The 21,736-nt window shown below is 50.0% G+C and overlaps 1 protein-coding gene across 1 annotated transcript in view; it reads left to right on the forward strand.

The window, feature by feature from the left end:
- The window catches only part of PLEKHG4B (pleckstrin homology and RhoGEF domain containing G4B), a 62,638-nt gene that overhangs the window by 20,913 nt on the left and 19,989 nt on the right, over window positions 1-21,736 (forward strand). The window contains 5 exon segments of the mRNA XM_068531667.1: window positions 1,930-2,127; window positions 10,714-11,938; window positions 13,958-14,149; window positions 15,064-15,187; window positions 18,905-18,998. Coding sequence (XP_068387768.1) covers window positions 1,930-2,127; window positions 10,714-11,938; window positions 13,958-14,149; window positions 15,064-15,187; window positions 18,905-18,998 — 1,833 coding nt within the window.

Below are 21,736 nucleotides of genomic sequence, written 5' to 3' on the forward strand. Positions count from 1 at the left end.
GCTCCCCGAGAGCGGCGACAGCCGGACAGGGCTGTGCAGGCAGCGCCCTCGGGCACGTGAGCGCAGAGAGGCTAGAGGAGTCGCTCCCTCGGCTTTCCCGAGGCTTCCTCGCCTCACCTAACCTAGGAAGTGGCCTCTCGGGCGGCAGGCAGCTCCCTTGGGCAGCTCTTGCCAGGACCAGCCTCCGAGTGGGGGACCCCAAAGGGCATGGGGGCTGGTGGAGGGGCGTCCCCCAGGCTGAGTGCGGGGCCAGACCTGGTCACTGCGGGAACCGAAGGGCAGAGAAGGGGCCGGGGAGGCCATTGCTGCCCGTGGGTGACCAGGGCTGTGGGGTCTCCAGGAGCGGCCCCTTCCCCCCGACACTGGGCAGCTTTCAGAAGGTGAGCTGGCGAGGTGGGAGCCGATATCCTGCTGACCACAGCTGACCAAGGAATCGGGGCCTGCCCCGTGGGTCTGGGGGAGGAACGGGCCTGGGTTTGGGCATCTGAGCGGCAGGTGGACATCTCTCCCAGGGAGGGCCTGAAGTTTGCATTTCAATTCAAAGTAGGTCCTTAGAGACTGTGCTCCAGGGCCGCACCCCACCTCCTTCCAGCCGATTTGTATCTCTAGTAACTTCCGAGGAGGCTGAGTCCTGCCCCCGCTCCAGACCAGCTCCGTTCAGTCCCTGGACTGATGTTTGTTTGTGACTCAGGTGTGATTTGAGTTCTTGGAAGCCAGAGCACATGGCACTTTGGGGAAGAATCGGTAGGTAGAGAATTCCTGTTGGCAAGGGAGTGGCCCTGCCTGGCGGGGGAGCAGGAGGTGGCAGGAAGGCCGGTGCGGGCCTGGGAGACTCAGCAGGCTGACAGGGAGGTGGGGGGGCTCCAGCCTCTGAGCTGACCTGCAGCACATGGCCCTCGGCCCTCGGCTCTCGGGCAGGACAGATGGCTTCTCTTCGGCTCCTCATTTACTGCAGACTTAGAGGATTCACTGCTTTATTTTCAGTTGCCTTGGGAAAGTATCCATGATTAGCCATTCAGAGGAGTCTCAGACAGTAATCATTGTTCCTTTAAAAATCAATTATGCAATTTTAACCTCTTTGGCTTTTAACTGTTATTTGTGGCCTTGCATTTCCTCTCCAAACAAATAAACCTTATGGCATTTCCTCAGGAAATGTTACATCTAAAAATAGAATTAAGTATTTAAGCTTTCTGTCTTTATATAAAAGCATGTTGCACCAAAATTTAAAGGGGAAATCAGATACCAATGATAGCTGTGTTTGGAATGACTGAATGAGCACAGTTCTGGGATTTTGATGCAGGATGCCCTAATGGTTTCTATTTAAATTTTAAAAAATCATCAGTACAAGTAAAATGTATTTCCTAGGATGAACTTCCTTTCTGAGTATAAAATGGCATATGGACCAGCTCTGTCCTCCCCACAAGGGCCCCCCATTCCCTGTGCAGAGCCAGGAGTGCTGGGGAAGGGGGATCAGGGAAGGGGGAAGCCCCTGGGAAATTCTCCACGCTCCACGGAAGATCCTAAAAAGCAGCATTTAAGGTGCATGTTTCAGAATTTGATGGGATGGAACTTATGTCAGACCAAACTTGGTGGTGCCTCCTATGGTAACAATGACAGCCGTCACTCACAGGCATTAGATAGGGTTCCCCTCGTGGGCACAGGTGTCAGGTGTACCTGTTACAGACATGGGCACTTCCTCAGATGCTTCTGCTCTGTGACAACGTGGGGACCAACAGATCCTCCCCAACAGGAACTCTTCTCTGTGCTGGGGATTCGCCCATACCTCCTGTGTTTCACAAAGATAACTCACATCCCCGGACATACGCCGGGTGCCTTCACAGTGGACACCTCAGTGCTAGCCTGTGAAGGTGTCCAGTGCACCTGTCTTATTAGATGTATTAAATTTCCCAAACCTCTCTTCCACTTCAGGATCTGGAATCCCTCGACACCTACATACAGAGCACACTCTCTGCCCTCTACCCACCTTTTGAGGCCACGGCAGCCACGGTGCTCTGGCAGCTGTTCAGCGTGGCCGAGAAGCTCTACGGTGGGGACGGGCTGCGCTGCCTCACGGACTTCCTCATCCCAGCCAAGAGGGCCCTGCAGCACCTGCAGCGGGAGGCCTGTGTGAGTACCTCCTCGGGGATGGAGCCCGTGGGAGGCCCGCCCGTTCACTTTTGACTAGGGAGAAGAGACAGGCAGTGTTTTAATCTGGTAGCTGGAAAATATCTAATCTGAGCCGTAGGGATTTTAGATCCAGGGGAATATGCTGGTGAAGGAAGCAAAGGAGGATATGCTTCTGTGCATTTCAGACTAATCCAGGGTTTAAGCGGACATCATTCAAGTGAGCATTTGTTGTTTTCTTTCTGAAAGAAAGCAGGGTATTATTTAAAAGTAAAAATAAATTGTAGTCTCAGCCATTTTTTTTGTAGCGTTTAAACACATAACTGGGGAAACCGTCCCATTTTCCTCTATTCCATTGGGTCCTTTGGGCACTGGCTCAGCTTATTCCCTTTGGCTTCTGGCTCCACCTTTTCCTGGTTCCAAATAATTGGTGAAATAAGGCATATGCCCCAGAAACAGGGCTTCTCAACCTGCCAGTGAGCATGGAGCCCACTGTCTGCAGACTTGTCTCTGGTGCCCCAGGGAACTCTCACTCCAGTCTATGTACGAAGGGACTAAGTCCCCCTCCTGAGTAGTCATCTCAGAACATACGGGAGCAGTTCCAGTATATACAGACAGACCCTGCTGAATGAATCTCTTATGTGTTTTGTTTATTTGGAAGATATTTTTATTGTAGGTTATTTCTGCGGCAGTGTTAAAACTAATGACAGCCACGTTGCAGGTATGTTGCAGTGAACTGCAGAGATTCATTCTAGATCTTAAAAAGTAAGATCTTTATCAATCATCACCTTTTACTACTCCAGTCACATTGAATTAGGGCTTTTTGAAAAACTACCACTGGGCTACTTCGATTTATTAAACTCTTTGAATGTCTTTTAACTGAGTGTGGTAGAGAAATGACCATGGATATCTTAGATTTAATTCTTTGTTTGCAGTAGTCTGCCTAGAGGATATTTCCTTCATGATTATGTACCTTTGCACATCTAAAGGGTGTTGATTGATAGGGAAGAAGCAGAGAAATTTGCCTGTCAGGAGATAAAAGCAGCACACAGAGCCAAGCTGCTTTAAGTTGGATCTGAAAACACTTGCTCCCTTTCAAAGGCATGTCTTGAAAAGCTATTCTGAACTAATGTTTTGTCTTTCTTCTAATTTTCCTTTTCCTTCCACTTTAACAAGTCATCACCCTTCCCACTTCCAAACTGCTTATCTTCTGAAAAAGCCATATGAATAATATTACTCTTTAATATGGATGCATATTTATAGGTATTTAAAAAGCATAAAATGAAATTTAGGGACAACCTTACTGTTTTCATATTTATATTGCTTTTTACTTTTTAATTAAGAAATTAAAATTTGATCATCTATATGACATAGGAGAAAATGAACATATCTTGACAACTGTGAATATAAAAATATTTTAGTTAATGTAAATTCAATGCAGTTTTTATTCATTTACCAAGTATCATCGAAGTATGTGGCTTGGAGATCATTATTAATCATATTAATTTTAAGATAAGTTTCTATGTTAACATAAGAGTTCGATGACCACCATTTTCCCATCCCTCTGTAGGAACCAGAAATGCTTAAAATCACTCACTGACTTATTTGTAACTTTGTTTCATCACGGTTTGTGTCCAAAAAATGCTTGGAGAAGTTTAAAGAAAAGTAATCAGAAAGATATAAAACAGAATGTTTCTGCAAGGGGGGAAAGCAGGGGCAAGGGATTAGAACTTAAAAAATGAAATCAAATGGAAATCAGAAAAGGAGAAGGGAATAAACAAGATAAAAACATGGAAAAAAAAAGTACAACATATATAATAACAGGTTGAAAATGGCAGGCCAGCAAAATTCTAACCAAGGATAATGGATGTAGCGATGTTCACAACAAACTAAATATAGTAAAAGGCAAATGCATTGATAGGGCTAAAGAGGACCATTCGATAATAGTACTGCTAACAACCAGGAAGCTATAACAATCTGTAAACTCCTAACAACATAGCCTGAAAATGCTTGAAGCAGAAACTGAGGGAATTACAAGTGGGAGATTTCACCTCCCTCCAAAGCAAACAGGAAAAGCAGGCCACTTACATATTACTTAAGATAAACATCTGAACACGATATCTCTCTCTGCTAATGGGCATGCGTGGAGTGCTGAGCCCAACAATTTTAGAATACATATAGTTCCCAAGCATAAATGGAACCTTCTCCAAACTTAACCAATATCTGATAAAATTCTAGCCAAGTTTTACCATTAGAAGATATACATTTATCTCAAGAATGTATACAATTAGAGAATATTAAAGAACATACATTCTTAAGCATTCATATACATTTACCAAATTTGACCAGAATTGACCATTAGCAATAACATGTTAACAAATACCAAAGAATTGATATCTTAAGACCACAAAGCAATAAAACTAGAAATCAAGTTTTTAAAAGACACCCTTCTATTTGGAAATTTATACATGTACTCCTAACAGAGAACCACAAAGGAAACTGGCAAAACAGTTAGAGCTGATGAACAGGTGAGCCCTATTTCCAATTAGGGTGTAGAAGTGTATGAAAGACTTTACTCTTGCCAAAACAACAAGAAATTCTGATACAAACCAAACAAGTACACCTTCCTCTAAAGCCGTCCAAGAGCTGTGGGTACACAAAGAGCTAAAAGAACTTAACTGTGGAGTGACAGTGCCTTCCTAAGTGAGCAAAGAGCAGAAGACACTTCCATCCCTGGGGCTAGTCACCGAGGTTTCAGGGAGGATGGATGAGGAGCTGCCAGAGAAAGACCATCTCTGCTCAGACTAGCAGGAACCGGACTTCAGAAACCTCAGGGCTGGAATATCAGATTGGAATCTGGAGGAGCCACAAACGTAATGATAATCCTCTCTACTAATCCTAGAAATTCTCTAACAGAATAAGTGGAGACTGATGGGTGGGAACAGAAAGCAAAATATATCAAAATCTTAAAATCACACAGTTTCAAAGTGTTGTGATTTCCAACTCTCATGGTCTCATGGTCTCACAGTCTTAAAATTTTTGTCTCATAGTTTTAACATGTCCCAGTTCAGAAGTCCAGCAGCGGTTGGTACCAGGCCTCCCTGGATGGAGAGTTGTGAACCCAGCCATTGGAGCACTTGAAACAGTTGGTAAACCGAAATTTATGAAAGTTGAACCAAGCCTCAACCAATGTAAATTTTATAAGCTATTCTTGGTGGCCAAGAGAGTCGGGGGCTGAGCTGAAAAGTGAAGAGATATCTCACTGGACTCCTGGAGAGTTTAAAGCCACAACCCACCCCAAGCTTGCTCTGTTTCTAAGTGCTTTAAACTGATAAATGCTTCATCCTAGCTGTCTAACAGGGTAAAGAGCATTTCCTCCTTTTAAAAAATTATCTGCTTTAGGCAAAAGCTCAGGCATAAAATTTAAAAATTACAAGACATGCAAAGGCACCAGATTATCAACCCATAAAAAGGAGAAAAAATTGTCAATAGAAAGAGACTCACAGACTAGCCAGGTTTGGAATTATAAGGCCGACTTTTTAAAAACTATGATAAACATATTAAATAATCTACAAGTAAATATGGATGAAGTGGATGAAGAATTTCAGGAACGATTTGGAAACTGTAAAATGAGAACAAAGTGGAAATCTTAGAACTAAAAATACTGTATACGTGATTTGAAGACATGCCAGAAGAAATGAAGCAGACGGAAGCACAGAGAGGAGAGAGAGGAGGGAAAAAGGTGAGCAAGCTTCAGTAACTTATGGGAGTGTCAAGTCAGGCATATGTGCAATCGGATTCCCAGAAGGGAAGGAGTGAGAAAATAGGGCCGAAAAAAATATTTAAAGAAATATTGTTGGATAATGTAACAATTTGTTAAAAAACACAGATCTAACACATAGATCCAGGAAGCTCATCAAACCCGGAGCAGGATAAATACCAACAGAACAACACTTAGACACATTGTAATTAAATGCTGAAAACCCATCATAAAGGGGAAATCTTAACATACAGGGGCAGCAATAAGAATGATGGTGGCTTTTTATCGGAAGCATTGGACTTCAGAAGACAATGGAAAAATATCTTTAAAAAGTTAAAGGAAGAAAAGTCAACCTAAAATTCTATATACAGCAAAAAATATCTTTCAACAGGAAGATAAAATAATGACATTTCCAGATAAATAAAAGAGTAGACTAGCACAGATGCTATGCAAGAAATGCTAAAGGGAGGTCTAGAGTCTGAAGGGATCTGGTACCAGGTAGAAGCTCAGATCAACAGAAGAATGAAGAGCGCAAAGAAAGGCTAAATTTGTAAGTGTGAATTTCTTTTAAAAATTAGTGACCACTTAAAGCAATATATTGTGGGATTTATAACAAATGTAGCAATAAGACATATGACAACAAAAGCATAAACTGTGGAAGGGAGTAAATCGAATTATAGCATCTAGCATTATAGCTTTATAACGCTAAAATTTTACATTTGAAATTATAGCTTTAGCATTTCTTGCATAGCATCTGTGCTAGTCTACTCTTTTATTTATCTGGAAATGTCATTATTTTACCTTACTGCTGTAAGGTTGTTACATTGTTTTAAAATAATATATTGCTTTAAGATAGACTGTGATAAGTTAAAGATGCATATTGTAATATTGAGAGCAACCACTAAAAATAAGACAGATAGGTATAACTAAAAATTCAATAGAGGAAATAAATGGAATCTAAAAAATAGAAGAGGAGATAAAAGGAAGAACAAAGGAACAAAGATAGGGCAAATAGAAATTTTATGCCAAGATGATAGATTTAATCCAGCCATGTCAATAATTATATTAAATGTCATTAAGTGAATTTAACATTCCAAGTAAAATACAGAGATTGTCAGACTGGAAAAAAGGCAGGACCAACTAAATGCTGGTTATAAGAATTGCCCTTTAAATGCAAAGACAATCCAAAGACTGAAAGTAAAAGAATCAAAACAGATATACCATGTGGTCTGAGAAACGCAAAGCAAATGACAAGACACAAGTTTTTGCTTACTAATGAGCAGAAAAATAGACAGGTTAGTATTCAGAGCAGAGAGAGTTCAGGACGATAGACAAGGTGATGCTTTTCTCATTGTGGTGAAAATTGTAATGACCTCTCTGGAAAGCAGTTGTTTTAATATGTATGCAGAATCTTCAAATTGTCATGCACAGTTTGACTCAGAAAGTTTAGCCACAGCAAGTGACCTAAAATGCAAGTCCAGATTCATTCCCAATAATATGTGTTGCAGTGTTACTTATAATAGTAAAAAACAGGTATACATATTAGGAGGAAGGTTAAATCAATAATGTATAAATATACACAGATTAAAATGTTTTAAAGAAATGTTTTTAAATGAGGTAATGATTGTGATATAATATTAAGCCAAAAAGAGGTTGTAAGTTTGTTTTATATCTGTGTTTTTTAACGTACATTTTAAAAACAAGCACAAGGGACTTCCCTGGTGGCACAGTGGTTAAGAATCTGCCTGCCAATGCAGGGGACACGGGTTCGATCCCTGGTCTGGGAAGATCCCACATGCCGCGGAGCAACTAAGCCTGTGCACCACAACTACTGAGCCTGCGCTCTAGAGCCTGTGAGCCACAACTACTGAGCCCACGTGCCACAACTACTGAAGCCCACGTGCCTAGAGCCCATGCTCCGCAACAAGAGAAGCCACCACAACGAGAAGTCTGCTCGCCGCAACTAGAGAAGGCCCACACGCGGCAAGGAAGACCCAACGCAGCCAAAAATAAATAAATTTATAAAAACTAACTAAATAAATAAAAACAAGCACAAGAGGCCATGCAGTGACCTTAGCATGTTGTGCTGTTGAAGGCCTGTGAGTGTGGATACAGGGCAGTTCTGCTTGTTCTTCTTTCTTCACTTTGGAAACATCCCCTAATTAGCAAAATAGAAAGGAAACCTTAAAAAGTTGGAGATAAGAGGTGATGTTCTAGTCTATGGCAGCTTTAACTGACTGCTCAGGACCCGGGTGTTTCAGCCCTGGCTGAAACATACAGACACTGACGAGGCAGCAAGTTGCGTGTGGCAGCCAGACTCCATGCACAGAGCTCAGGCCAGGGACACGTTGAAGAACACCTAGTCACGATCTGGGAAGCTGGTCAGTCTTCTTGAAATATGAACAAATATGTTCAGGTGCTTCTGGTGCCTGGTAATATGTTGTTGAGTGGACCACCTGGGGACCATCCTCTGCCACAGGGTCGGGGAGACAGGACCCCAACAGTCAGATAGTTGGGACAGTGTTCCACGGACACACGCAGAGGGAAGCTTGTCCCCCTGTGCCCAATCAGGCCCAGGAAGGTCGCCTGTCCCCTTGCCCAGGACAGCCTGGACAGTGGTTGGTCTGCACGGGGCAACAGTATGTGAAGTTGTCAAGGACCCAGGGAAGCTCAGCTGTAGTTTTCACATTTAATCCACAGCCAGGTCCCTGTTCTGGCTTTTCCAAGGGACGAGAAAAGTTTTGTTTTGTTTTGTTTTTAGTCACCCAAGCAGGAAAGGAATGCTGAGATTTTTGGAATATTGTTAATAACTGATATGATGCGTCTATGATGATTGAAAACCTGCTATGATCTTGTGACATGCAGGTTCCTGAACCGCTTTGTGAAAGCTCATTATAAAGAAAGACTCTGTACTTGCTTTTAGCAGCTGAACTGTAGCTCTTAAACAGTGAAGCCCACCCACCTCCTTTTGAATAAAAAAGCTTTGGTTCTAACACCTCTTCCTTGAAACACCTCAAACAACCTTTTTTTGTTTTGTTTTGGGGTTTGTTTTGGTTTTTTTTTTTTTGGCTGCACCGCCCGGCTTGTGGGATCTTAGTTCCCTGATCAGGAACTGAACCTGGGCCCTTGGCAGTGAGAGCATGGAGCCCTAACCACTGGACCGCCAGGGAATTCCCTCAAACAACCATTTAGAGAAGGTGTTGAAATGAGAGAAAGAAAGCTCCTTTTCAACCTGGAGTTTTCTCAGAACTGGAACTACTCAGAACATGACTATATTTATAGCATCTGTTGAATTTGGATTCCAGAGGAGTAGAAAGATTTACAATCAAAACTGTAGAGAGTTTGCCTTTCAGAACTGTGGTGGGTACGTGTCCGCTAACGGTGAGTGCAAAAAAATTTGCACTGTCTGTTAAATGTTTTTTTTAAATCTCGCAGTAACTAAGGCAAAAATAGGACCACAATTCATAGAAAGAGCAAAAGTACATGAGAATTTACAGAAAACAAGCATCAGAAAACTGTTGGCTTCGCAATCACGTGATGTGAATTAAAACAACAATATTCCACAGCATACGTGTTAATTTAGGAAACAGTTTCTTGATGTAAAGCCTTACGCTGCTAATCAGCGGGCACGGTGATACCTTACTGTGATACCCTACTGCTGACAGTATGTCTCTTGATGACAAATTGGTCATATTGTCAAGAATCATAAAAGACATTCATAGCCTTTGATCCTGTAATCCTAATCCCGGAAAATGATAATTTAAAAGAAGAAGAATATCATGAAAATGATATCATGAACACGTTCCTTGCATTTTTGATTTACAATAGAAATCCATAGAAGCACTGTCGATTCTGACAATAGAGGATCCTTAAGTAGCCATCAAGATGGCAACTGAGTAACAGAAGTGCTCGCTTAGGGTGACTGCTGACAAGAATACCAAATTCTGTCTACATTACTATTGCAGTTTAAATAACTAATAATAAACAGTGGATAAGGGCACAGAAAAGTTAAAAGTCTCTAGAGGTATATTAGGATGAGATTCTTTCTTCTTTTTCATTTTCTGTATTATTTAATTAGGGGTTGTGCAGTAAGTCAGTGCTGGAGTAGGGAAAGCTGCAAAAAAAATGCTGGAACTAAACCCAAACAGTAGAATGTGATCCCGTTTCAGAACCTGTATCTGCAGCTCTGGCATGTGGGCGTCCCACTGCTGTTCCCTAACAGCCTGACACCCTCACACCCCACGGAGACACTGGCTCATCCATCCTGAAGTCGAAACCTTTTTTCTAGAGCAAGTTCTTCTCAAAGAGGTGGTTAAGGACTCACCCCATAATCGACAGCTTGGTTGCAAACTCCAGTGACCCCTTCAAATAAGTAGAAAGGACGGCTGCTGTGGGTGGGAGCTTGCGTGACGTGGCTGCCCTAGATCAGTGCCCTCTCACCGTGGTCCCCACCCTGCAGTTCCAGAGGCCGTGCTCTGCCTGCGGGCTGCCCGTGGGTGCCGTGAGCTTAGACCAAGGGCTGCAGGGGTGAGAGGGTGAAAGCCCAGCCCCTGCCCAGGTGGGGCCGACCCCTGGGAGTGGCTCAGCCCACAGCCCCTGGGGTTGAGCCTGTGCCTGGGGTGGCTCCCCGCCCCCAGCTGTCCACCTCCCCCAGCCACCCAGGAAGAGCTGTACAAACGCGTTTCTAACTGCCCTGTCTTCAGTCCTGATCCCTTGGGTGTTCTGAGGTGCTGGGAGCCCCAGTCGCCCACCCTCCTGCTGGACAGAGACCAGAGACTCTGACAGGTTCCATGTCAGCCGCTAATCTCCCTCCATCGCTCTCGTCCCAGGCCAGGTACGCGGGCCTCCTCTTCCTGCACGAAGGCTGGCCGCTGTGCATCCGCGAGAAGGTGGTAGTGCAGCTGGCGCCCCTGCGCGGAGTCAGCCTCAGGCCTGGGGACTTCTACCTGCAGATCACTGTGGCGGCGGGGAGGCAGCCCGCCAGACTGGTCTTGAAACGCCTCTCCCGGCTTGGGCAAGGCTCGGAGGAAGTCGCTGTCCCTGAGACCATGTACGGCTGTGTCTTCACGGGACAGTTCCTGGAACTGGTGAACGGGGAGCAGAGCAGTGTCCCCTTGCAAAACTGCTTGCTGACCTCGGGCTCGGCGGTCTACCGCACCCCCTGGAACAACGTCACAGACCCTGTCTTTGTCGCCACCACCGGAACCAACCTGCGCAGCTGCCCCAGCCGTCCTGGGCCTCAGCAGCCGCCACCCGGCAGCACCTCGGAGGCTGCAGCCCCGGCACCAACCGCGGCCAGCCCCGCTCCCCAGGGAGGCACGCCTTCCAAGCACACCCCAACCCTGCCCCACTGCGCCGGGCATCCCAGCAGTGACCAGCCCCGCCGTCTTCCTTCCCCAGGAAGGGCTGAGTGCGAAAGCCCCAGGACCCTATCCGGGAGTCCCAGTGGAGGCCTCACGGGGGTTGGCCCCTCAGAGCAGGACCCCTGGGAGTGTCCTGAGAGCCCTGAAGGACCAGGAGGGAGGCTGGACCCCACGGACAGCAAGGACGGCTCCAAGGCCCTCGCCTGCCACGCAGAGGGGGGCAGCCCGAGCTCCAGGAGGCAGCCGCCCAGGGCCCCAGCCAGTGTGGAGGCCAGGCGCTGGTTCAGGAAGTCCTACATGGAGGCCCTGCGGAACCCTATGCCCCTGGGCTCCAGCTCTGAGGACTCCATCGGGGACGAGGCCTGTGGCTCCCAGACCCACGGCCGCAGGGCCTGGGGGGCCAGGGCAGCGGCCAATCTCACCCAGAAAGAGATCCCTGGCCCTGGGGGAGACCCCCAGGAGATCCCGAGTCAAGAGAGTGGTCCAGGAGCTGCAGGGAGAACCCTTCCCAGGAGGTCTCGATCCTGGGATAGGTCCCTCAGAAGCTCCCGAGGTGACACCCGGCGGGCCTCCCAGCACTTAGCCAGCACCAGGCCCAGGGGTCTCCTGGGAGGACAAGCGGTGGGGACCAGAACCACAGGCTCCAGCTGTCCAGGCATGGTGGAGAGTCCCAGCTGCACAGGAGAGGAAGGTAAATGTCCACCCCTGCTGCCCCCACCCTCCCCTCCCCTAACACTGCCCTCCCAACACTCCCCTCCCCCACACTCCACTCCCCCCACACTCCCCTCCCCCACACACTCCTCCCAACACTCCCCTCCCCCCATACTCCCCTCTCCCCACCCTCTCCTCCCCCCACCCTCCCCTCCCCCAACACTCCCCTCCCCACACTCCCCTCCCCCAACACTCCCCTCCCCCGCACACTCCTCACCCCCACACTCCCCTCCCCCACCCTCCCCTCCCCTAACACTCCCCTCCCCCACCCTCCCCTCCCCTAACACTCCCCTCCCCACACTCCCCTCCCCCCACACTCCCCTCCCCCACTCTCCTCCCCCCACAGTCCCCTCCCACACACACTCCTCCCCTCAACACTCCCCTCCCCCATACTCCCCTCTCCTCCCCCCATCCTCCCCTCCCCTAACACTCCCCTCCCCACACTCCCCTCCCCCAACACTCCCCTCCCCTCCCCCATACTCCCCTCTCCCCACCCTCTCCTCCCCCACCCTCCCCTCCCCTAACACTCCCCTCCCCCACACTCCCCTCCCCACACTCCCCTCCCCCAACACTCCCTCCCCCACGCTCCCCTCCCCCCCACCCTCCCCTCCTCCTCCTCCTCCCCTCTCCCACCTGTGACAATTGGTCTGGTCACTTGATTCAGTAGAAGCCTGTCTCCATGTCCATATCAACTGTTGAAAATGTTTACATGTATTCATTTCCGGGGCTGCCACAGCAAAGTACCACAGACTTCATGGCTCCGAACAACAGAAAATTATCCACACATTTCTGGTCCTAAAGTCCAAGATCAAGGTGTCCCAGGGTCCCACTCCCTCCAGAGGCTCCAGGGGAGGGTCCTTCCTGCCTCTTCTGGCTACTGGAGCCCCAGGCATCCCTTGGCCAAATTCACTGCCCTTCACCCTGTGTCTCACTGTGTCTCCAGCCTCCCTCTCCTTTCTCTTGTAAAGACACCTATCATTCAATTTAGGGCCCACCGTAAACTTCACTAGTTCACTTCTGCAAAGAGCCTTTTCCAAATAATGTCACATTTGTGTGAGAGTGAAGCTTCCATCTCTGAGGTGATGTGTGAGAGTGAAGCCCCCCTCTCTGAGGTGATGTGTGAGGGTGAAACCCCCCCTCTCTGAGGTGATGTGTGAGGGTGAAACCCCCCCTCTCTGAGGTGAATCTGGAGGGAAGGCCCCGTTCTCTCTTGTGACAAGTGACTCGAGGACCCATCTCTGAGGAGATGTGTGAGGGCGAAGCCTTTCTCGTTGAAGGGGTGTGTTTGGACGAGGACCCCCTCCCAGAGTTGATGCTGGAGGATGAGGCCCCCCTCGCAGAGGTGATACGTGCGTGGAGATCCCCTTTCTCAAGAGGTGTGTGAGGCGAGGAAGCTCTCTCTGAGGCACGTATCTGGCCAGGCCCCCACACTGAGGAGATGCGTGAGGGTGAAGCCTCCCTCTGTGGAGAGGTGTGTGAGGCAGCGACCACCTCTCTGAGGTGATGCTTGAGGTCGAGGCTCCTCTCACTGAGGGGATGCGTGAGGGTGAGGCCTCCTCTCTGAGTTGATGTGTGAAGCAAGGACGCTTTCTCTGAGGGGACGAGTGAAAGCGAGGCCCCCTTCTGACATGATGGGTGAGGGAGAATCCCTTTTTCTGCGCAGCGTGGAGGGTAAGGACTCCCTCTCTGAGGTGATGTATGAGATCGAGGCCTCATTCTCTGGGGTGATGCAGAAGGTTGAGGTCACAATCCGTGACGTTATTCAGTATAAACTGTTTCTCCCTTGGGTGTTTTCTGGTTGTCAGGATCTGAGAACCTGTTTATTTATGTGATTTATTCATTACTCCTCAGGAAAAGCCTGACCTGCAGATGTGCTCACTGACCTTTCCCACCAGAAATGGGACAAGTTCACAGGTCTCCTGTTTTCTCCTTGCATTTGTAGCTGCCTTCAAACCAGAGAAATGCATTATCTTTGACCAGGTCTCTTTCCTTTGTGCAGCTGGCGTCTGTGCAGAGGGCAGCAGCTTCCGAGGAAGCAGCCCCATCCGGTGTTCAGACCTGCTTGCTGAGCCGCTGTGCCCCGAGGGTGAAGGGTGGACACCTGGCCCAGGAGACCTGCCCAGCCAGGCGCCCAGGCAGGAGCTGGAAATCGACCAGGAGCTACTGCAGTCCGGGGTGGTCACCCTCCCAGGTGAGCACGGCTGTCTTGCTGACAAAATACCGCGGGCCAGCAGCTCATGAACACCAGAGCTTTACTTCTCACAGTCCTGGGGGCTGGATGTCCACGCTCAAGGTGCAGCATGGCGGGTGCTGGTGAGGCCCCTCCTGGTTCATAGTCAGCACCTTTTCACCGTGTCCGCACGTGGCAGGTGGGCCAGGGGTCTCTCTTTTATAAGGGCATTAAGCCCATTCATGTGGGCTCCACCCTCAGGACCAAAACCCCTCCCAAAGGTCTCACTTCCAAATTCCATCAAATCAGGCATTAAGATTTCAACATCTCAGTTCGGGTGGTTACGAACAGTCAGAGCATGGCGATGGCCCTCACCCTCCCAGGTGAGCTTGGCTGTCATCCGCCCAGGTGAACACCAGGCTCTGCCCTCCCAACAGATCTCGCATCTAAGCCAATAACTCAAATAGTGTTTGCAGGTCCTGGCTCCATACTCCTCGAGCTTGAAGCCGCGGGTGTCCCTAGGGGCGCCACCCCCTTTCACGATGGCCCCTTGTTAGTTCACAGCCTCCTGGGACCTTCCTGGGTGGAACCTGAAATTGCCCACATACTCACAGAGGGCAGAGAGAGACCGAAGAAAGAGGCCACACTCCACATTGGCAGGTGGCAGGTAACTTATATACCAGGCTTGTATAGGGCGGCCTCAAGATTTCCACCCCGCCCGCCAGAATCTTAAAGTTTACCTGGAGGCCTTAACTGGGCTCAGTCACGTTACTCTCCGGTCGGTCTCAATGCCACACCATTATCTCAAAGGTGCGTCTTTAGGCAGGTTCTGGGAGCGAGGAGGGCAGAGGAGCACAGGGGCCTGGGTCCAGCTCAGGGGTCAACTAGCGGTCACATCCTCTCAATGACCTCTTCCAACACCTCTTTTTCTGCAGGAACCCGAGACCGTCAGGGAAGAGCGGTGGTGCAGGTCTGTACAAGGGGCCCACTCTGGTCCAGCGAACACACGTCCAGTGCTGAGCTAACCCGTCTGCTGAAGTACCTCCACACCATCCCCAGGTGGGACTGAGCCCGCCTCCAGTTTTCAGACCCTTTGAGGATAAAGCCCACTGAGGTGTAATCTCGGGTGGCTCCTGGGCTCTGCTGTCTGGCGCGTCACTGCTGCAGGTCCCGTCTCCCACCTCCCCCTCTTTCCGGGCCCTCCTGCCCGGGCTCTCACGTGCCGTCCCCCACGCACCCCTTCCCTCCCGTGCGCCTGGACGCCTCTCCTCTGAATGCAGGCCTGAATTCTGCATTGCTCTTCATTGCTCAATACTTGCTTTAAGCATTATTTATCTCATGTTTTCTGCTCCACCTCTTTCTAAAAAAGATTTGAAGTGACCTTGAGTAAAGACACGAGCTGATACAAACAGAATGTTTAGTATAACCAGGTGAAGAAATCATACAAATAGGAGGTACCTGGTACCAGAAAGCAGAGAAGACTGACTGCTACTAGGCCTTGTGTCATCGCTGGGCCTCCGGGCAGCCAGCAGCACATGTGCCAGGAAGAAAGTGCACCAGCCCCTCCAGAGCCGCATCTTCCTGGTATGGAATTCCAGGGGACCTTGCCTCCTGCGCCCCACGCAAGGAAGCAGACATGCTTGGGTGACCCTCTCCAGGGCTCTCCATGGACCAAGGACAGAGATGGGGGTGGACGGAGAACCGGAGTCAAGGACGGTTAAAGCGCATTGTTTGGGGCCCCTCCCTCCCATCAGGTGCAGACAGGCTTTGGGCTCCCTCACGGCCATCAGACCAAGAGCCTCCACGGTGCTGGGTGGACGCAGCCCCAGGGCTCAGTCCTAAGGACAACGACCCAGGTTTGAATCCCGGCCCCGAATCCCAGCCCTGCCCTTGGCTGGAGTCGGTAGTGTGCCGTGATGAAGGGATGTCTCATGGGTGTGCTAGAGGGGCTAGAAATAATCTCTGTGCAGTCCCTAGGGTGAAGTCACGTGACCTCATGTGAGCGCATGCTGGGTGACTCACCGCCACGTGTGAGCGCGTGTGGGAACACGCTACCTGGTGTGCCCTCGCGTGACATGGGAGCGGTCCCTGGTACAGGATCACCTGTGACCTCATGCTCGTTTGTGGAGTATTGACTTTCTGTTGACATTTTTTCTAAGTGGCACGGGTACAGTCAGTGTGGGAACACATAGGCAGGAAAGGACTTAAAAGTACTGCATTCCCCCAGGCTCCTTCGCAGAGCGAGGCTCCCAGTTATTTGCAGGGCCTACTTTCACTGCCCGGAGCCTAGGATTTCAAACTTATCTTTCAGCACAGATTTCAAAATATAATGAAACGACTCTGAAAAAAATTAGTTTCATCCTTGCACTAGTTCATACTCTATACGCCTCAGGTAAACACCTTCAAAGCCCTAGAATAATGACATTTTCTGTTTACCAGAAGCTTTCCTTTGACCACTGCAGGGAGGTCCTAATTGACCAGGGCCCCCCACTGCTGTGGAGTCTGTGGGACCGGGGCTGAGCTGGATGTCCAGACCCCTGCTTCTTCCACTTTGCCGCAGGCGGTGCAGACAGCCCGCCGCTGCTCACCGGCTCATGAAGACCTGGGAGGAAAATGTTTCTGAAGACTTAGAGGAACTTGTTCTGGAGCCCGAAGGTGTGGCTGGTTATTCCCCCACAAGGGCTGTAGCTGTGAGCGTCCTGATGGAGAGCGGCACCGGGAGAAGCCACATGCCCTCAGCTCTTGGAAAGGGGCGCCTGAGATGCCGCATCTTTGGGAGGAGCGCCCGGGAGAGTCTCATCATCGGTTCCCGCGGGCGTGTTACAAGGAGCCCCGCGTTCCTATGAGTTTGCCTCGTGAAAGGACTGCCATCAAACTCTTAGATACACAGAACCTTAAACTCGGAAAGGATCTTGGCTGTCGTCCATGCACCCTCCTGCGCCATACAGGAATCCACCCCATCCATCCTGCCATCCACACTTACCTGGGAATACAAAAGGGAACAGCAGAAGTTCCTGCCCTGATGGAGACACACACGTGAACCGGAATTATCGCAGCTCCCAGGGTGAGACAAGCCCACAGTGCCGAAAGGGACTTCCCAGACATACTGTGCCCTGGAGGGGGGAGAGGGTTTGCAGACAAGAGGGGGAGCAAGGGCACACACAAGGCCTGGAGCAGTCGGGCGCTTTCTGAGGACAGAAGACGCTGTGAAGACAGCAGGCCCCCCCGGGCCGAAGACCATGGCGTGTGGCAGGCCGAGCGGCCGGCAGCTTCAGGAAGACAGTTCTGAGGCTTCCGCAGAAATGCAGACCCAGACATCCAGGGCAGGTCTGCACAGCGGCCTGGGGTGGACCAGGGACCCCAAGGGGCCAGACGGGGGGCCTGGAGGCCGCCGGCCGGTGGGAGTGAGGGCGAAGCAGAGGAGTCAAGGGGTCCAGAGCAGGGGCAGGCAGAAGAGGAGCGGATCTGGTCTGGGGTTCCAGTTGGCACCAATGTGGATGCAGGAATGAGCAAAGGGATCTGTCTCAGCCGCTCAGGACCAGGGCCCAGCAGCCGTCTGACCCCGGGAGCAGCCCCCAGGAAGGGCGGGGCTGTCCTGCCAGCTGCCAAGTGGGTGACGTCGTAGAGGAGCGCGTGTGAGTCACTGAGCACGACCGCCCCTGTGGTCCTGGTGCGGCCACTTGCTGGGCTCTGGGGCCGTGATTGATTTGGCAGATGATGGGAAGCCCCAGGGCCGGGGGCGCCAGGGAAGGGAGGCCCACGACGACAGAGCGACATCCAGCCGTCCCTGCTGGAGGCCGCCGGCCTGACCAGCAGGGTGGACACGAGACCCTCCGAGGAAAGGGAGCATCTCGCCCAGCTCGTGGCAGCACTGACCAGGACCCGTGTGGCCAAGCAGGTGGGCACCGAGAAGTCCCTGAGCAGAGACATAGCGTCCACCTGCCTGCTCCCACCTGGGCCTCGAGGAGCAGGCAGCACCGGGCGCGTCAGCTTGGGCTCCACAGCCCCACTTCTGTCCTCGTACCTGGCCTCCCCCAGGAAACACCCTTTAAAATGTTCTTTAGCAGTTGTACCCCAAATTGAGCACACCTGACTGGGGGGCGAACGGGAACATGGCACTAAAACCGTGCAGCTCTGCCAGCCTTGTGTAAGCCGGCGTCGGTCCCGGGCTCAGTGTGGCTGCATGTGCATCTAGAGACCAGCGTCCAGACAGGCAGCTGAGTTAGAATACTCGCTGACCCCGGAAGCTACAGCGGAAGGCGGTTCCCAGGGACACTGAAAGCTCTGAAGAGTGAACGTACCGACTTGTCCCGGCCTGTTATTCTTTCCTGTTGAATCTGGAACCGAAGCTTCTGATCACACGCACAATACAGACAACGGGGTTTTCCAAAGCACGTGGCGAGATTTTTAGTTTCAGGGGGTGCTCTGCAGTCCTGCATCGACCCCAACAGACGAACTAGTCCAAAGACTCCCAGGAGCCTCTGGCTCCTGGATGAAGGCCCTGCTTCACCCTCCCGGAGCTGCAGCTGGGTGGGTGTCGGCGGGCAGGAGAGAGGAAGCAGACCTCCCCACCACTGGCCCACCACAGTGAGTCCCGGTTGCCCCACCTCCAACTGAGAAGCCGCTGATTCCTCAGGAAGCGGAAGGTCGACGTGTGTCAAGTCAAGAGTCCCGAACTCGTAGAGCCAAGAGCATCTGGGTGGGGACGCGTCTCATGGAGAGACAGGGAAACTCGTTCTGGACGAGATTTAACACCTCCTGTCTTTCTTTCTCCAGGAAGGAGGTGCGGGAGCTGGGGCTGGTCATCCTGGTGGACGCACGCAAGAGCCTGGCCGCCCCCGCCCTCTCCCGGGCCCTGGCAGCCCTGCAGGTGAGCAGGTGGGTCCTGTCCTGGGGCTCCGAGCTTCTCCAGGCGCAGGGGGTCAGCAGCCGCCGCCTCCCTCGTGTGAATCTGGAGACGTGGGGAGGGGCCTGAGCTTAGAGGTGCAAGGAACAGAGCAAGTTCCTGCTCCTGCCCCCTCCCAGTCTCGCTGCAGACCTTCAACTCCAGCTGGCCAGGGTCAGCCGTGCAGACGTTCTGGTTTGTGCTCTGACTCAGCAGGAACGGTGATGACGTCCCTTCACAGCGTATCCGTGTCTACTGTCCGACTAAATCCGGGCGCAGGGTAGATAGTCACCCTCCCAGACAGGAATGGAGGCCTGCAGGGGCGGCCGCCACTCACGGTGGGGTGTGGGCCCTGGACCTTGGGTGGCCAGGAGTCCTGGAGCCCTCTGGGACGGGGTCAAGGCCAGTGGTCTAGCGGTGGCCTCAGGAAGCCCCAAGCCTGGGTTCCAGGTCATGAGTAGAATCCAGGGAGTCCCTGGAACGGAGAGAGGCACCACTGGATGTTTCAGGGACCCAGGGCCAGACGGGAGCCTGAGAACATTCAGTGTCCCTCAGACGTGTGTACACAGGGCTCCTGTGTGCCAAGCGCCGTGCTGGGGTCCGGGCTCTCAGGCACCTGGAAGCCTCCACCAGCTCCCTGAGCTAAAACCGTTTCCTCTGTTCCATCTCTAACGGTGCAGCACTGGCCGCTGTTCTCACCCAGGCGCCTACATTTTAGGGACGCCAAACAGAAATTCTTTCAAGGAAAGATTTAGTGACTGAGGTTGGAGCAAGTCTGATAGCTGGAGAGCAGGGTCTGGGGAAAGGAAAGAGGGACCCAGCAGACAGGCTCTGCGCGGGGCGGGGGCTGGGGGAGGCCAGGCCGGAGAGGCTTGGGGAGAGGATCCAAACTTCCAGGCGAGAGGAGAGGCGGGCACACCGTGCTGCATGCCATGCCGCGAGCTGTACCGCGTGTGTGTTGTGTGCGGGACGGAGCAGAGCAGGGCCAGACAGCCAGGAAGACGCAGATGCACGTCTGCACACTCTGCGGGCGTTTCCTAAAGCGGGAGGACTGGGGCAGCTCTGCTCCTGTGGCATCCGATGGGAACGTGAATATCAGCAACCATGAAGAGCCCATGGAAAATCAGGGGTCCAGCCTCAGGCAGAGATGAGTGAGCCCTTCGCAGAAAGTCTGCCGCGCTTCCCCACCCTAGCTGTTGACCTGAGTTCTAGGCAGATCGGACCTGGCCACTTACCGGTTTCCCCAGCATTTCTTTTTGTACAGACTTCCCTTAAATCCTGGGCCACTCAGGTCCCATGGGGGAGACAGACCTGAGAGAGGTGGTCCCTGACCACCCACGCAACTCCCAGAGCAGAAGCTAGGAGCTGGGAAAAACGTCAGCTACATCTGGGACTTTTTATCACACGCGAAGAGTCTAAGGAGCTTCATGATGGGGTTACGAGAGGAAATCGAATTCTTTTCCATGTCTGGACATAACTATTCCACAAAGCTGGCTTTCAGACTGCCCTGAGGGCCTTGCACAGAAAGCTGGCCTGCAGACCCCTGCCCTGTTTTTGGCTCAGCTGACAGCAAGATTTCTGATCCAAATGAGAGGAATGGAAATGAGCTGGAATTTAAGGATCATGTGTCCATTTTCAATTTAAGTTTTGAGGGATGTATAAAAGTAGTTAAATATTTTTACAAAGGGCAAAAAATTTCAGCTGTTCTTCATATCTACCTCAAGTAAGTATACTTCAAATTTGTCAAATTATTAAGGTTCAGATACCATAGAAAGCTTTCCATTTTGAAAAGGGAAGACTGATTTTTTTCCCTTTTGGTGGAAGAAAACCCTGAGAATTTGCTCATCCCTACCCCACTCGCAGCAGGTAACTGTTACCTTCTTAACATGGTAATTGTCATAGATCATTAACTGTTCTCTCTTATCTGAGAATTAACATTAATTCTCTTTGGAATAGTAACAAATCCTAATAGTAAAAATTCACTCAAATAGGAATATATAAGAAATATAAAACACTTTTCCAAACTGTTTGTAGTTTTAATACATGATAACTCAAAATTTTAGCTAAACTGAGTAAGAGAAATAGAATATGGCTCTAAAATAGGAAAACAAGATTGTTCTTTTCTATGGCTTTTCTATGGCTTATTCATTCAACAAATATTAACAAAAAGTGTCATCCACAAGAAGCCACTTAACAAAAATATAAGTATACAGGATGAACTTAAAACAGGTAAGATATCAGTTAGTCCTGAGGCCCATCCAGTAAATTCATTTCAAAATAGGGGACTACAAAAAAGCCTAAAATTTGTTTATCACTATAAGAAAGTATTAAAAAGTAAAGCCTTAGGGAATATGAATGAAGAAACACTGGGTAAATAAAAGCATTTTATTGCTGAATGATCTGGCCTCAATGTAATCTAGCAAACAGAGACAGGAGTTTGATTAAAGTCATAAACACTTTTTAAAAATAAGATTTTTTTCAACCAATAGAGTTGGAACAATTGGACATCTGTATGCAAAAGAAAAGAAAAAAAAGAAATCTTCAACACATACCTCATATGATATATAAAAATTAACTGAAAATGGATCTTAGACCTACATGTAAAATCTAAAACTGCAAAACACCAGAAGAAGACATAGAAAATCTTCATGACCTTGGTTTAGTCAAATATTTCTTAGCTCTGACCCCAACAGCATAATCCATAAAAGAAAAAAATGATAAAT

Source organism: Eschrichtius robustus, chromosome 2, assembly GCF_028021215.1.
Source record: "Eschrichtius robustus isolate mEscRob2 chromosome 2, mEscRob2.pri, whole genome shotgun sequence".
Lineage (NCBI taxonomy): Eukaryota > Metazoa > Chordata > Mammalia > Artiodactyla > Eschrichtiidae > Eschrichtius > Eschrichtius robustus.